The sequence below is a fragment of the Phodopus roborovskii genome, unplaced genomic scaffold (genome assembly GCF_943737965.1).
Source record: "Phodopus roborovskii unplaced genomic scaffold, PHOROB, whole genome shotgun sequence".
In the NCBI taxonomy this organism is placed as follows: domain Eukaryota; kingdom Metazoa; phylum Chordata; class Mammalia; order Rodentia; family Cricetidae; genus Phodopus; species Phodopus roborovskii.
Window position 1 is genome coordinate 3476582 of NW_026125506.1, and position 16448 is coordinate 3493029.

The following is a 16448-nucleotide window of genomic DNA, read 5'->3' on the forward strand; positions in this document are numbered from 1 at the left end:
CTGCAGTGGAGTGGGGGGGGGGGACAGTCCCCTGGTATTTTTTTAAAGTCTAAGGATTGGCATTCCAGAAGTTTAACGAAACCCACTTAGGTGTAATTCACTTTAACTGCGGCAATAAATTTAATTAAGCTGTGGCAGGATCAATTTAACTCTTCACCTCCGTCCTCATCTGTCTCCACCACAGGGCGGTGCTCCAAACTGAAATGTTTAATATATACTGCAAACAAATTCTGAATTTAAAATGAAATCTTCTGGCCTGTCAAGACAGCTAGCTCAAGGGGTAAAGGTGATTGTCGTCAAGTATGATGTCCCAAGTTAGATTCCCCAGAGGTCAGAGAAGACGCCCAAACGATGTCCTCTAACCTCTCCAAGTACAGTGTGTATGGACACAGACGACTCGGCTGATACAAACGGCGGGGCATGTCTGCAGTGAGGACCCCATGCAGGCCTCTGGGCATGGAGTTGCCCTCAGAACCTGGCTCTGACCACCACACAGCTTCACTACAGCAGTTTCCCACGCAAGAAACTGCCTGCCTGCTGCGGAGGTTTGAATGAGGCGAGACGCCTTCCAGGCTCATGATTCTGACACTCAGTCTCAGGGCTGTTTGGAAGGGCTTTCAGACAAGAGGCCCACTGGGACCCTAGGGGCAGGGCGTAAGGGCTACAGACAGGTGAGTTCTGGTTCAACATTCCTAACGTACTGTAATGTGAGCAGGCTGCCTTCTCACCACAGTGGGACTGTATGCCTCCAAACTGAGGTACAATCAACCCTTTCCCCGCTGTGTTACTTCAAGTACTTTATCTCACCGGTAAGGAAAGTAACCGATGCACGTGCTACCTATCAGAACAACATGATGAGAACAAGAGCTGCTTTAAGCCCACTGGCCCCACACGCGAGGCTCCCAGTAAACACAGGGTTACTATCTCTGCATGGTTTGCCCTGGCTACCCCATGAGGAGAGTGCTACCTCACAATGCTTGCTTTACGTAGAATTCAGGATGGGGCCCTCCTTACAAGACTTCTGCATAAATGAATGAGATACTGGACACAGAGGAGCAGCAAGATGGAGCGTGACCTAAGCGTCCCCGTCCTGCTGTGTCTTAGAGAGTGTGGCACATCATTACTTGTTTACCTTCCTCCTAGTCTTGTCTCCCAATACTTCACAAGGCAGATCTGTCTTCCCCATGGCTATAATCCCAACTGCCAGAACAAAGTCTGGCACAAAGCAGGTGTTCAGGAGGAGTTTGGTTAACAAGAGGATCCTAAGCAGACTGGCACACAGGTGTGCATAGACGGAGCCACAGGTGCAGACTGAAACACAGGTGTGCAGAGACCGAGTCACAGGTGCAGACTAAAACACAGGTGTGCAGAGACTGAGCCACAGGTGCAGACTGAAACACAGGTGTGCAGAGACTGAGCCACAGGTGCAGACTAAAACACAGGTGAGTTACAGGTGCAAACTGAAACACAGGTGTGCATAGACGGAGCCACAGGTGCAGACTGAAACACAGGTGTGCAGAGACCGAGTCACAGGTGCAGACTAAAACACAGGTGTGCAGAGACTGAGCCACAGGTGCAGACTGAAACACAGGTGTGCAGAGACTGAGCCACAGGTGCAGACTAAAACACAGGTGAGTTACAGGTGCAAACTGAAACACAGGTGTGCAGAGACTGAGTCACAGGTGCAGACTGAAACACAGGTGTACAGAGACTGGGACACAGGTGCAGACTAAAACACAGGTGTGCAGAGACTGAGTCACAGGTGTACAGACACTGACCAACAAGCATCTCTGTCACCAAACTGCAAAGGGAAATGTCAGAAGAATCTGTTGTTTCCTGGATAGTTCAGGATCACAGTTCATAACACAGAATGTCTGCCCTGTAAGACCCCAGAGGCCACCCACCCAAGGCACACCAGGCACTGAGGCTACAGCCAGTCAGGAGAGCCCTTCAAGTATCTCCACCCTGCTGGGCAGGGCTGATTTCTCATACAACCACAAACAGTCACCACTGAGTAACAAATGCATATGGCTTCAGCTGTTAAGTTTCAGCAACCTATTACTCAGTAGCAGGTGACTGATACTCCTGCCATGTCATCTCCCTCGAGGGTTACACAGTGGGTGTCCCACACCTCAGAGGACTTGACTTGGCAGAGCGTCAACAGAGGCTCAAAATCCCTCTAAAATAAACCCCTGAGCAAAGCACAGGGACACCCAAGCATGGGGAGGCCTCAAGCAGTGTTGTCAAATGACAAGTAGCAGAATGGTCTGCAGAGCAGGGCATGCTGGCCCAATCTGACACTGTAGGGCAGGGACAGAGAGCAGCCACACTCTCAGCAGCTTCAAAGAGTGAATGAATCCCCTAGGGAGCCCTAAGTAGAGACCACAAGGTGAAGGGGTGTGGGACAAGGGCAGATAGAGGGGCAAGGGCATTCACGGCTTACCTCCAAAACCAAAAGGAGCCCAGCCTTGCAGCCTTGAGCCAGACATCCACGGGGCAGGTGACAAGAACAGAAGAAAATGGAGGTGTGTGTGGCCCTGACTCAGAAACACTAAAGAAGAGAGCCCACTGTGTCACCTCCCCAGAGTCCCCACCTGGCGCACAACGACTGTACCTCATGCCAGCCTGAAGGGTTCCCAGGATGGCGAGGGAGCCAGGGGACACTGCCAGCAGGGCCACATGCTCGCTGACACCCATGGTCTTAACCACACAGAAGAGGCCAGCAGCCAGGTGCATACACAGAAGGCCAGGGGGTCACTACAGGGTTGGGGGAGGGGGCATCACTGGGCATCCGTCTCCAAGTGTGGGTGGCAGGCTGCTCCTGGCCAGGGAACGCTTGGTGACCTTCTCAGACTGGGACACATAGAGGCCCACTCATTTTCCTATGCCAGCAGCCAATACTTCATGGAAGCCACACCCAAGAAAGACACGAGGATCTCACATAACCAAAAAGCACACATCTGATCCCACACAAGGGGGCTGTTTTCCCATCCACAGACTACCACAGAGGCAATGGCCAGGCCCCCTCTCAGGGTAAAGATTAGTACAGCAGCAGGGCCACGATCTACACACAGACTCACCTGACTCAGGGCCCCACACGCATGCTCATCACCACAGCCTGCTACCTCTCGTGTTTACACTTAACTACAAAGTCCGATCTTCATCCCCTTCAACTATGTAAACACCACGTGTGGGAAGAGAACTCAGTCATATCAGTAACGTGTGCACTGGTGGCAAGAGATGTGACAAAAATCACACAGAGCTGCAAGGCAAGAGGCAGGTGACCAGCCTCCAGCACAGAGACATCACACCCGGGATGGGAGCCCTTGCCAGCAGGCAGTGAGGAATGGAGACTACTGGAAACGGCATGGCTTAGGGGAGCAGGTCGGGAGTAGGAGCTGTCCTGTAGGGATCGTAAGGGGTAACGTGGGCAGCATGAGGGAAGGAAAGGCAGGGCACAGTGATGTGGGGGACTGGAAGACAAAAGCAGGAAGGACCATGGGCTGATTCGCTGGGGAGCATTGACAGGTGGTCCCGGGAAGGAGGAGCTAAGAGACCCAGGAGATTGAATGCTAGGATTCAGCAGTGTGCTACAAATAGATGAGCCAATCTAATCGCTCACACGACCCTGAAGAGCACACCATCACTGTTGTCCCTCACTGTTGTCCCGTGGTATCTATAGGGTTATGGGGGGGAACCCTCCCCCCCCCAAAAAAAAACAGAAAAACCAAACACGCAGGTGTGCACGCTTTGTGGCAATCTGTACTATAATGTAAATAAGGGCAAACAGTTGATACATTGTATTGCCTAGTGAATGAATGACAGTTTAAAAAAAAAAAATCTATGCACCCTGGCAAGACCTTAGGCCTAAGTACATGCGAGCAACAATGTAACATGGAAACCTTCAATCCACTGCTGTCCATACCAGTGCGCAGAACTCAAGGCTACAGAGGTCCAACTTGTAATCAAAGACCAGACAGAGAGGGTCGAAGGGAGCACTCCTACCCGGCCAGCAGGCTTCCTGGTCTTTCCCTTTCCCTTAGGAACTGCACAGCGGTCGGCGGTTCACCGTTCTGGGCCAATCCAAAGCAAAGAGAAATCTCTCTCACTCTTCTGCCTCAAACAAACCCTCCTGGCTAGTCCACCATCCACGTTTGTTTTGTTTTTCTAGGAGACTAGAGAGAGGAGATCTGAAATGCAAATCAGCAGTGCCTGTCAAAGGTCAAGCCTGGACACAGAACTTCCTTGTTAGAAAGCAGGATGGTGTCCTCTGCCTGGAAGGGGGGGGGGGAGCCATCGAGGTGAGTCAAGACGACTAAAAGGAAGGCTAAGGATAAACAGGAGCCAGCCAGCAACCCCTCCCCTATGAGAAGCCAGGACTCCACTCCAGTTGGGCTCTCCCTATGGCTAAGGCAGCTTTGGGACCCTATTGAGAAAGGGGCCCAGCTCTGCCTGGATTTGACATCCCAGGAGCTCCTGCCCATGGAGTCAAGGTGGGGGGGTGTGTGGGCTCTGGTTCTAGAATGGCCTTAAGTTCTTGAGTCAGTTCTCTGGCACCTGTGGGTCCAAAAGAACTGGCTCATCTGGAAAGCCAGAGGCCCCGGGGCTATTAGCCTGGAGGCACAGGCCTGCGCGTGCGTGTGTGTGTGTGTGTGTGTGTGTGTGTGTGTGTGTGTGTGTGTACACGCATATGTGTCTTCGCTTTTAAGCAGACTTTTGTGACATAACCCTGGCTGCCGCTGAACTCTGTGGGCCCCCGAGACCCTCTTGCCTCAGCCTCTAAAAAGCTGGGGTGACAGGCTTGCACCACCATGCCACAGACATTTAACTTTGCAGAGCTTCATATCTGTTGCCTGGAATATAGAGATGTGGGTGTACTAAGACACCAAATCCCATCCTATGTCAGGTCCCCCAAAGCTCCAAACCCCGCAGCTTTGCCTTTTACTGGTAAGAAAGGACATGGACACAGTCTCTTATCACGGCTCTTTCTAAGTTCTTGGCTACAAACATCTTCAAACACTATGCATTCTGCTAATTAAGGGCAATTAAAGACAAAGCTAGCTCAACGCTCGCTCTCTGGCCCAATGCCCAGAGAGGAAGGGATGGGTGTAGGGTAGAAGGAATTCTGACCCAAGGGAAGGGTTGCAGGAGGAAGGCACAGGAAGCTGCAGAGCCTCTGGGAGCCCCACCCCCTCATCAAAGCCCTCCTCCCAGTTCCGGGCCTGCACCCAACATCCAGATTCCACAGGCGCTCCTCCCACACACACACACACACACACACACACACACACACACACACACACACCCACCATGTAGCAAAAGGCAGCCCATTACTGCCCCCAGGAGTCAGAGTCTGCAGCCTTGGGATCTAAATCTGGGATACAAGTTACCTAAAACTAAGAGTGGAAGAGTGAACTTGTCGTGGTGTGAGCCACAGGGATCTGGCAACTGCTGCAGCTACCACTTTGATTTCTGCAGGACAGGGTTTCTTCTTCTCCTCCTCCTCTTCCTCTCCACCCCCACACGCATAGCATCTTCACAAATAATATAGCCCTGCTCAAAGTGGAAGACTCCCTTCCCTTCACCCTAACGCAGAGTCCAAAGGGAGAGCAGACATACTTCTAGGGCTTCTTCAAGGGTTTATGCCAAGGACCACAGAGCACAGCACTGAACAGAAAGCCTGATCCGTTTCAGACCCCCCCTCCCATCCTTCCTTCTTCCTTCCTCCTCCTTCCTTCCTTCCTTACTGGCCTTGATCCTCCCACAAGAAAACAGACTTTTCTTTGTAAAGACTAACCGGTGGTTAAGAGCATTTGTTGTACCTGCATATGATCCCAGGTTCAGGTCCTAGCTCCCACATGGTGGCTCACAACCATTCATAGGCATGAACGCGATATATATATATATATATATATATATATATGTATGTATGTATACAAAACACTCATACACATAAAATAAACATATCTTTAAGTTAGTAAAAGTTTGTGAACAAAATACCTGAAAATTTGTTTGCTGCGTTTACATATTTATATTCAGTGACTGGTTCAGATGGGCAAAGAGAAAGCAGCCAGGATTTTTGGCAAAGAGGAGCCAAGATGACTTTGGTGTCCCCGGAGTGAATACAGTAACTGATGACTACATCTTAAGGGAATTTTTAAAAATGTCATTATTTCACGAGTCTGGGAATCTGCCTGCATATCCCTAAGCACTCATGCCTGCCTGGTGCCTGTGCCCAGAGAGGGAGTCAGAGCCCCCAGAACTACAATTACAAGTGGTTGTGAGTCTCCACGTTGGTCCTGGGAACCAAACCCAGGTCCTCTGCAAGAGCAGCCAGTGCTCTTGACCACTGAGCTGATTCCAGCCGTAAGAACACTTTAGGTGAGCACAGCTACAAGCCGGCCACAGTCTCACACAGCAAGCACACCTCACATGAACCAACTGGCCCAGCAAGCTGAGTATCCATTCCCAAGAAGAGATGCTTTGAGTTCAAAAGTAGCAGGCTGTCAAACGCAGGATGCAAAACAGAGGCCATCATGCAGGGATTATTAAACACAAACAGGAACTTCTGGAAGAAAATGTATCAGGGGCCGGAGAAAGGGCAGGGCAGAGCAAAGTTGCTTGCTGTCAAGCTTTGGGACCCACATGGGAGGAGAAGATGATTGCTCCAAATTGTGCTCGCTCTCTCTCTCTCTCTCTCACACACACACACACACACATACAACAACAACAACAACAACAACAAAACAACAAAGAGAAAATGAAGTAAGGTGCAGAAAAAGGAATTACTTGGCTCCTTTTCCAAATGATATGTTAAGCAGAGAGCTGGGCGTGTCATTTATCGGTAGAATATTTGCTTAGCATGCTTGAGGCCCTATGTTTAACCACCAGCCCTTCCTCCCACCTAAAGCAATGCATAGCTAAACGTGTATGACTTTATGACTTAACTTTTTCATTTACTGCGGTGCTGCGCATAGACCCAAGGCTTTGTGCATGACAGGCGAGGGCTCTGCCACTGAGCCACACCCCCAGCTTTTTATTTGTTTAGAGGGGTCTTGCTAAGTAGTCCAAGCTGGTTTCCAACTCACAGTCCTGTCTCAGTGAGATTACAGGTGTATGCCACCACATCCAACTCAACATATACGATATTTCTTCTTTTTCTGGGGCAAGTCCTCACTATGCAGCCCAAGCTGGCCTGCAAACCTCCTACCTTCATCAGCTGCTGGACTGCACGTGTGTACTAACATCTCACCACGTAGCCTGGCCTCAAACTCAGAGATCCACCTCCCTCCCAAGTGTGGAGATTACAAGCATACAGCACCATTCCCGGCTTCCATTAAGACAGGGTCACAACACAGGTGACACTTCAGACTTCGCAAGCAAGCGCAGTTAACCCTGCCCCTTACCTGCCTGCTTGTGAGATCTAAGGGCAAACACTAGTGGCCTCACCTGAGGTTCAACTTCCGCTCCTCATCGCTGCCAGCCTCCAGCTGCGGAGAGAGGAAGAGAATGTTAACTCCACAGCCTCAGCTGTCAGCCCTGACAGCAGGCTCCCCGGGGAGAAGATAAAGGGTTCCAGGAAGGAAGGTTTGACACACCCAGGCCCTCTCCTTGCCAACCTGATGTGTTGTCCCTCTGAGTCACCCCACCACGTTTTCAGGGTTCCCAACGTTCATCCCATTCTTGCCACAGTCTATCAGCAGCTGCCAGCGAGCTGAACCCCAATGAGGCAGTGCTGACCAGCGTTTTTCCAGCCCTTGGCTCTCCGACACACTGGCTCTGAGCCTTACTTTGGTTTTGCTTTTAAGGGAAACAGGGCAATGTTTTAAGGAGATCTATGTCTCTGTCCAGCCAGGCATTACTAGTAAATCCATCTTAAAAATCCATTGCATAGCTGGACGGACTTGTGTTTTTAAAGCAACCATTGATAGAAGAGAACCCAGGAGCTGCATGATGGCCAGGACTGACACAAGACAGACTGGGGACAATGCAGCCAGAGGTCAAGGACAATAGGGAATGGATCCAGAGCTAAGGTAGGGAGGGCACTGGGCAACAAGGGGTATAGAGCAAGAGGTAGCAACTTCAACCAAGAACAAGCACACCTTAAGGCCCCAGCATCCGCCTTAGACACAGATTCTGTGCACACTTTACAGATACACACACTACAAACGGACCATATTTGCTCCTGGGCTGTGAGAGAGAAGTAGGAAAGGCTCCACAGCACAGGGCCAGAGGGAGGCAACCTAGTAGCATCAACACATGAACATTTGGTCACCAAAGGCCCCTGGGCCGTTTTTTTGGACGGTGCTACTGGCATCCAGTGGTTGGAACACAGGATGCTGCTATGGCTCTGGCTGAGTGACATCAAGGCTGAGAAACCTTGGCCAGCCCAGTGTCTGGAGACCTGCCTGTGTAGGGGGAGGGGAGGCTTTCACATCTGTCAGAAACAATGTTACTAACACTCTAGGAAGGATGTTGTATCCATTTCTTGCCCTCCCCCCCTTATTCTCAGAAAGGAGATCAGAGAAGGTTAACAGAAGACAAGCATGTGGTAATTAAAGATCCAGAAGGAAAGAAAGGTGTGGGAAGGACAAAATTAGACTACAGGATTGCTGAAGGGACACGGGCTGTGATTTCGATTGCTTTCCCAGGCTTGAGGCTAGCCTTGCTGAGTCAGGAAACTACTGTGTCCCTGACTCAGAACAGAAGTGGTGTTTTGGTAAGTGGTGGCAAGTGGGGGGGGGGTTCTGGGCTTCGCAGTCATTTCTTGGTCACCCTGAGGTTCTCCACTGAAAGGTGATATAAGGTCAGGATACCAGAGAGGAGACAGCAAAGACCGCCATGCTCAAGAAGCAAACCAGGCCTCAAAAACCAGCGGGGGGGGGGGGGAAGGGGGCAAGTGGAGGAGGGGTGGGCAAGAGGCACAGCCAATCTGGACCCAGGTTTCCCAACTCAAGGCACACCTGCTGCCTCCTCTCTGCCTCGTTTCCAGCCTCAGCACATCTGGAAGGCAACCTTGCCATCCCAGGAACACCCCAGCCCATTCTATGAACCAAAGGAACGCTGTCTGGGATTTTAGAGTTGGTTTGTTTTAGTGTGTGTGTGTGTGTGTGTGTGTGTGTGTGTGTGTGAATGGCATGTGTTCACATGTGTGTGCACGTGTATGTGTACTACTGTGTGAGGATGCTGGAGACTAGGATGCTATCTTCCATATTGAGTCAGGGCCTTCTCAACAAACCCTTTCCTAATCCCACTAGTCTGGCCGTGTAGCTCATTCTGGAAATGTATGTCTCCACCCTTCACACCCCTGGGATTCGTTCAGCATTCGCCATTTCCCAGTCCTTTGTTGAGATTTATTCTGTTAATTGGTCACTGGGACTTGGTTTTAAAAGTTGTCTTATATAGTCAGGCAGTGGTGGTGCATGATTAATCCTAGCACTAGGGAGGCAGAGGCAAACATATCTCTGTGAGTTCAAGGCCAGCCTGGTCTACAGAGTGAGTTCCAGGATAGCCAGGGATACACAGAGAAACTTTGTCTCAACAAAACAAAAAAGCCTTATATAATAATTTAACGTGTAAGGCATGGAACATGTAAGGCATGGACAGGGTTGCAAACTTGCTGCCTTTCCAGAGGACCTAAAATCAGATGCCAGCAGCACCCACAGCCTGAAGCTCACAAACCCCAGTACCCCTAGCTGCACAGGATCCAATGTCCTCTTCTGGTCAGAGGGTACCTGCACTCATGTGCACATAGCCATACAGACAAACACACACATTAAAATCAAACAATTTTTTTTGAAAAAAAATGTGATCTGGGCATGTAATACAGTAGCTGGAACACACAGGGCCCTGGCTCAACACTTTAGCACTGGAAAAATAATAAAACAATAAAAGCATCCTGAAAACCCTTTACCTCCATGTAATGGATTATTTTAATGGATTATTTATTCACTCATAAAAATGATACATTGACATGGCACAATCTGGGTAAACCCTGAGACCACTGTACCGAGGGGGAGATGCCAGACAAAGGCAATAATACTGTGTTTCTGGATATATGAAATACTCCGAATACACAAATGTAGAAACAGTAGACGAGGGGCCGCCTGGAGCAGGGGTGGGGTGGGGGGTGGGGTTGAGGCAAAGACTTCTACAGGTGGCGACTCGGGAGGGCGGGGCAGCTGAAAAGCTTCTGGACTTAGGGGTGATGGGTCATGGTCTTGTGTCTCCTAAAACTGAATTACATACCCCCAAAGGTAAATTCACAGGCCGTGAGTTACATCTCAACTTAAAAAAAAAAAAAAAAAGGCTTAAAACCTAAAAAACCGTGTCTAAGGTAGGAACAGGAAGTGATCAGGTGTTAAATTACCAAAAACAATATGGAAGTTGATCAGAAATCCAGAGAGAAAGCCAGGTGCGGAGGGCACTTCTAAAATGCTCCGCAGTACCGGGCCAACCAGAGCTACACGGTGAGGCGGAAGAAAAGAGGGAGGGAGGGAGGGAGGGAGGAAGAGAAATCTAGTCCCTCCCTGAAGCCACTCTTCCTACAAAACTGTAGGAAGAGCATGAGATGCAGGGAATAAAAAGTACTTTGTAAACTGATGGGAGAAACGAGCTGTGTGGGAACAGAGTCTCTACTACAATCTAACTTCTCAGTTGCCCTGACTAATTGTGTGCGTGCAAAAAAAAAAAAAAAAAAAAAAAAAAGGGAGGCAACCAAAACCGTCTGCCTGGAGATAAAACTCATGAAAAGAGGCTCAGACAGAAGAGACCCTGGAGGCTTAACCTCACAGCCACTCAGCAAACGTGCCTGCCAGTCCCGGCAAGACGAGACCAAAACTCAGCACTACGGGGACACGGGGCCGTTTGAGCCGGTGCCTCATGCGGGCACACAAACCGGGAACAGGGCCCACACTCCAGCTGGCAGCTTCCTGGGCCCGCGGGGCTGCTCCAAGCCCAGCGGGGCGTCCCCTGCAGCAGGCTGGGTCTTCAGGGGGTTTACTCGGAGGCCTCAGCTTCATCGGGGGTTGGGGTGGGGGGTGAGACGGGCTGGGGCAGCGCAGCCTAGAGCAGGCCGTCCGTCCTGGGGACCCGGGCGCGCCAGTCCGCATCTACCCCGACTCTCAGCAGCATGGAGCCCAGGCCGCGAGTGCACCCTGGGACCGCGAACCCAGAGCCAGGCGGAGGCTTTCCCGGTGCCTGGCGCGCTGGCAGCATCCCCCGCGACCCCGACCCCGCGCATGCTCAGTCACCGGGACGCGGGGACGCCCGCACCCCAAGGGCGGACGCGCCTCCGCTTCACACCTTGCGGGAGGGCGCGGCCGGGCTCACCTCGCTGTTGCTGGCGGAGGACGATGCGGCGCTGGGCGTGGGAGAGCGCTGCAGGGTCACCAAGGCCATCGCGGCGCGGGCCCGGCCCGGGGCCTCCAGCAGCCGGCCGGGCAGCCGCGCCGGGCCCGCCCCTCCTCCCTGCCCCTCCCCCTCCTCCCTCCCTCCCTCCCTCCCGCGTCCGCCCCCGCCCCCGCGTCCTCCCGGCCCGCAGCGCGCAGGCAGCGATGCGCATGCGCCGATGGCCGGCCTGGGGCGGGCCCAGGGGCGCGGTCACGTCCACTCACTGGTGCGCGCCCCCGCGCTGGTTGCTGCACTCCAGCCTGGGCCCGGTTGCTCTGCTCGCCCACACCGTGGGGGGAAACTGAGGCCCGGGAGGCCTGCAGGGCCAAGGCTTTGTAAAAAACGCACTCGTTTGTTCTTCCAGGAAAGTTACCCCGCTCCCATTAATTGCGGGGCCCCGAGTATCTCCGGGACTGTGAAATCCGCTTGCAGAGTTACTTTGCACGGGCTTGGGGTGCAGCCCAGTAGCAGGGTGTCCAGCACGCTCAAGGTCCTGGATTCCAGCCCCAGCAGTACCAGGAGCTAATCTAATCTATGTATCCCCTCTGGTGTCTAGAAAGCCAGCGAGCCCGGTGAGGTGAGAAAAGGCTTCCCTATGGAGTAGTGCTGGCTGGAAGGCAGGATCAGTGAGCGGGATTAACTGGGAAGGGAGAGAGAAGCCCTCTGGCAGGAAACTAGGGAGGGCAGGAGGGAGGAGTGGGCTTTGGCTTTGGAAAGATCGCCAGTGGACCTGCCTAGCCATGAGGTGGAGGGAGTGCAGGATGAGGTACCCAGCGCCTTTAAGGGGTGGAGGGACCCCAGCAAGGTGGTACTGGGTGACTTGGTAGCAACTCCTCTTTCATACAGCCCCCACCCTACCCTAGTCATCTGTGTGATGCCCAGGCCTTGCTGGTCATAAATCTCCAATCCCACTCCTGCACCTGGGGTTTAATAGATGGCTCCACCTTCCTCCTCGATGCCCAAGTGGAAACCCAGAAAACCATCTGTGCCTCTTCCAGGTCCTGGGGTTATCAATAGTCCAGGACCTTAAAAAGGATGTCTTTCTTCTGAACGTTTCATTTATTACTGGACAGTGGTGGCGCACGCCTTTAGTCCCAGCACTCGGGAGGCAGAGGGAGGCGGATCTCTGTGAGTTCGAAGCCAGCCTGGTCTGTAAGAGCTAGTTCCAGGACAGCCTCCAAAGCCACAGAGAAAAAAACAAAACAAAACAAAAGAGTGAGTCAAATAAACCCTTTCCTCCCCAAACTGCTCATGGCCATGGTGTTTCACCACAGCAACAGAAACCCTAAGGGAAAGGTGCCTGGAATTTTCAAATGTCTCCCCAGTTCCTGACCCCAGCCAGTTCTAATGCTCTTGGTTTTACTTCTGGCTACATAATTGCTGGTCCCTACACCCTTCCTGTGTATGGGACTAAAATCCTCTTCCTGTTGCCCTCTCTTGCTACTTGATCCGATCACAGAGCCCCTCTCAAGTCCATCCCCACCCCTTCTCACTTCCTCCTTCAGCAAAAAAGTTCCTGCCCCACAGTTAGAGATCCCCTTTGCAGAGAGAGCCTCCTCTGCCCTCAGTGTCCTTTCCACATTACAGCCCTGCTCCCTGCCCCCAACACCAACCTGCATCTCCATTACATCTGTATTCATCCTGTGCCTCAGGCGCACGACCCTGAGAAAGGTATCAGAGAGGAGGCTGGGACTGGGCTGGGGGTGTGTGTGGCACCAAATGCTTAGGGACATATTCTCGTAATTTCAGGGACAACTACTGTAAGTGGTTTGTTATTGTTTTCATTTTTGCGTATGTGTGTGTCTGTGTGAGGGTTTGTGCGTGTAAGTGCCCGGAAGAGGGCACCACATCCTCCGGGGTTGGAGCTACAGGCAGTTGCCAGCTGCCCAGCTCTGGTCCTTGGCAAGAGCGGCAAGCACTCTTAATGGCTGAGCCATCTCTCCAGCCCGAGATGGCATTCTAGGGTAGCAACATTAATACATAAATCTGCAAGGAACAAAGCACCAAAACTTAAATAGAATCAACACCAAGTTTGTGATTTTTTTTTTTTCTTCTACCCCAGGGTCCTATATGCTCAACAAGGCACTTAGTTGGTTTGATTCTGTCTTGAGTTAAGTCTTGGTCTTGGGGGCTGAAGAAATGACTCAGTGGTGAAGAGCACTAACTTCTCTTGCAGAGGACCTGGGTTCGATTCCCAGCTCCCACATGGCAGCTCATAACCATCTGTAACTCCATTCCCAACGATCTAATACCGTCTTCTGGCCTCCTCAGGCACCAGATATTCCTGTGGTACACAGGTGTGCATGCAAACAAAACACCTAACACATAAAATAAAATTTTTAAAAGATGGAATCTTTTGTTTTTGAATAAACAAAGATTCATATTAAGGAAAAGTGGGAAAGAACCCCAGGAGTGAGAGAGGCTTCAGGGAGAAAAACTCTAAATGTTTGATTCTGCTAACCCTCCCATGGAGAGGAGGTGGGAGGAGGTAAAGGAACAGATTCCCAGCATTCTCCATGACTCTGTCCATGCAACTTCCAAGGAACCTGGAGGAAACCAGTTGGCAGGAGTAACTCCGGAGGCTCTGAGGCTCTTTGCATCCTGCAGATTTCCTTTCTGTTTTTTTTAATTAGAACTTGTTAATCATGTTTGACCTCAGCAAAGTTTCACTAAATGACCCAGCCTAGCCTTGAAATAGTGATCTTCCTGCCTCTTCTACCAAAGTACCGGGATTACAGGCATGAGCCACCATGCCTAACAAGTTTCACAACTTCTAAAAGTAGTGCTGCGGGGCTAAGGAGATAGGTTAGTTTGCACTGTGCCTAGCATACAAGCCTGCGGGCCTGAAGTCTGTACTGTGCCTAACATGCAAGAATGAGGGTCTGGGGTCTGTACTGTGCCTACCAGGCAATCATGAGGAGCTGGGTTTGGATCCCAGCACCCACATAAAACTGGGTGTAGGAACATTCGTCTATAACCCTAGACTCAGGGTTGAGGGAGTAGACAAGAAAATCCATGGAGTTCATTAGCCTAATAGAATTCCGTGAGAGACCCTATCTCAGAAAACAAGGTAGGTGACCAGTGATGGAGGGAAATCTTACGACCTCTGGTCTCCCCATATGTGTAAACATACCTGCACATGTGCATACTACCACATGTGTGTAAACATACCTGCACATGCATGTACCCCTACATGATGTTACTGAGTGGTCAGCTCTCACTCACTTAGGTGTTAAAATGAAGCATTGCTTGGTACCTGTGTTAGAGATGCTGTTTGGCAACAGGTACTTTCACCATCACCACAAAACCTAACTCCCCCCACCCCATCAGTCCTCCAGGAAGCCTTTCCTGGCTGTTGGCTGGATCTACGTGCTGTAGTGTTTGGGGCCTGCCCTGTGTTCTGGTTCTTTATTTTGTTCTGTATTTTTGAGACAGGGTCTCACTCTGTAGCCCTGGCTGTCCTAGAACTCACTTTGTAAACCAGGCTGGCCTCGAACTCACAGACATCTGCCTGCCTCCCAAGCACTGGGACTGAAGTCCTACACCCTTGGGTCTGGCAGGAGACATCAGTTTTTGTCATCCTGCTGTGAACTCTCATGAGTGAGGAAGTAGCAACTCAGAGCGGTTAAGCTTCTCAGTAAAGGTCACAGAACCAGGAAGGGGTGAAGCCCTCGACTCTGCCTCAGAATTCAAACAATGGTCATATCCCCTCAGGACAGTTTAGGAAGGGGAAGGTACGGGAACTGATAGTTTTACATTTTAGGAGCAAATGGTTTGCAATTTCTCCTTTAACTACTTGCTCAGCAATGAATTTCCAAGTTAATACAGTCCTAGAAGGCTGAATCACAGCCCATAAAAATATCCATGTCCCAGGCTGGATGTTGGTGGCGAACGCCTTTAATCCCAGTGCTCAAGAGGCAGAGGCAGGTGAACTTCTGTGAGTTTGAGGCCAGCCTTGTCTACAGAACGAGTTCCAGGACAGCCTCCAAAGCTCCACAAAGAAACCCTGTCTCAGAAAAAGCAAAAAGTGCATATGCCAGGCCCCAGAACACAGAACAGAGCACCTTTCAGAGTCGTCAATGCACAGCGTGTTTAATGTTGAATGAGTGTAGGCATGCTGCCTCACAGAGAAAAAGGGATGGTCCTGCGGAGGCGGTGACATTAGGTAGGGTGTTTGGATGGGGTTTGAATGGTAGGCCCGACAGTCCATTCTGTGATGGTTCCCCCAGCCTGTGAGGGTGGGGGCGGGGAGGGAAGTTTATAGGGAAGTTGGGGCTGAGTTCTCAGCAGTCTCTTGTTAATAATCTATTATTCTCAGCACTTTGGCCAGTTAGGAGTCTCTGCATTCAGTGCTGGCCATCACACGAAGAAGCATCCTGAGTCATGGGCTTTTGACCAAGTTTGCAGCGTGAAACCTCCAATCTTCCCTGTGACAGGCTCAGATCCATTGCAAAAGCAGTTAGCGACCTCCATAACCCTTGTGCCCTGCCCACCAAGGAGGGGGGTTTCAGGTCAGTTTCAACCTGATTGCTCTGTGTCCTGCAACCAAAGTGTGTTGTCTCTTAGCCACTGGTCTTACCGTCCAGTTCTGGTGGGCAGTCAAGAACAACAGTAGCCTGTGTAGTCCTGGAAGCCTACGTCACCTCTGAGACCACTAACTCATAAGGAGGTATCCCATAATAACCCACGTCATCTGAGGGACAAATTGCCCATCCATTCAGGGTCCCTGTGTCCAAATCCTGTCTAGTCAAAAAGTAAATAATTATACGTTTTAAGGAAATCTATATAATCTCTGATGTATCTGAAGATGGAGGTTTCTGTCACGCCAGGTCCTGCAGCTGTTCAGCCCCAAATAAACACACGGTCGCTATATTAATATTTAGACTGTTTGGATGGCTTAGCTAGCTCTGTCTTAATTATTAGCCCAATTTTTATTAATCTATGTGTTGCCACGAGGCTGTGGGCTTACCCGTGATCTGGCATGTTACTCCTTTGGCAGCATGGCCTCTCTTTACTGCCCTCTCTTCCTTCTCCCCCACATTCTCTTCATCTGGCCT

At 51.0% G+C, this 16448-nt stretch overlaps 1 protein-coding gene across 1 annotated transcript in view; it reads right to left on the reverse strand.

Annotated features, from left to right (window-relative positions):
• The window catches only part of Ssh1 (slingshot protein phosphatase 1), a 53043-nt gene extending 41568 nt beyond the window's left edge, over window positions 1–11475 (reverse strand). The window contains exons 1-2 of the mRNA XM_051176452.1: window positions 11332–11475; window positions 7450–7490 (exon numbers count right to left, since the gene is read on the reverse strand). Coding sequence (XP_051032409.1) covers window positions 7450–7490; window positions 11332–11400 — 110 coding nt within the window. The 5' untranslated portion in view covers window positions 11401–11475. The remainder of the gene's footprint in view (window positions 1–7449; window positions 7491–11331) is intronic.
• Window positions 11476–16448: the final 4973 nt, after the last annotated feature.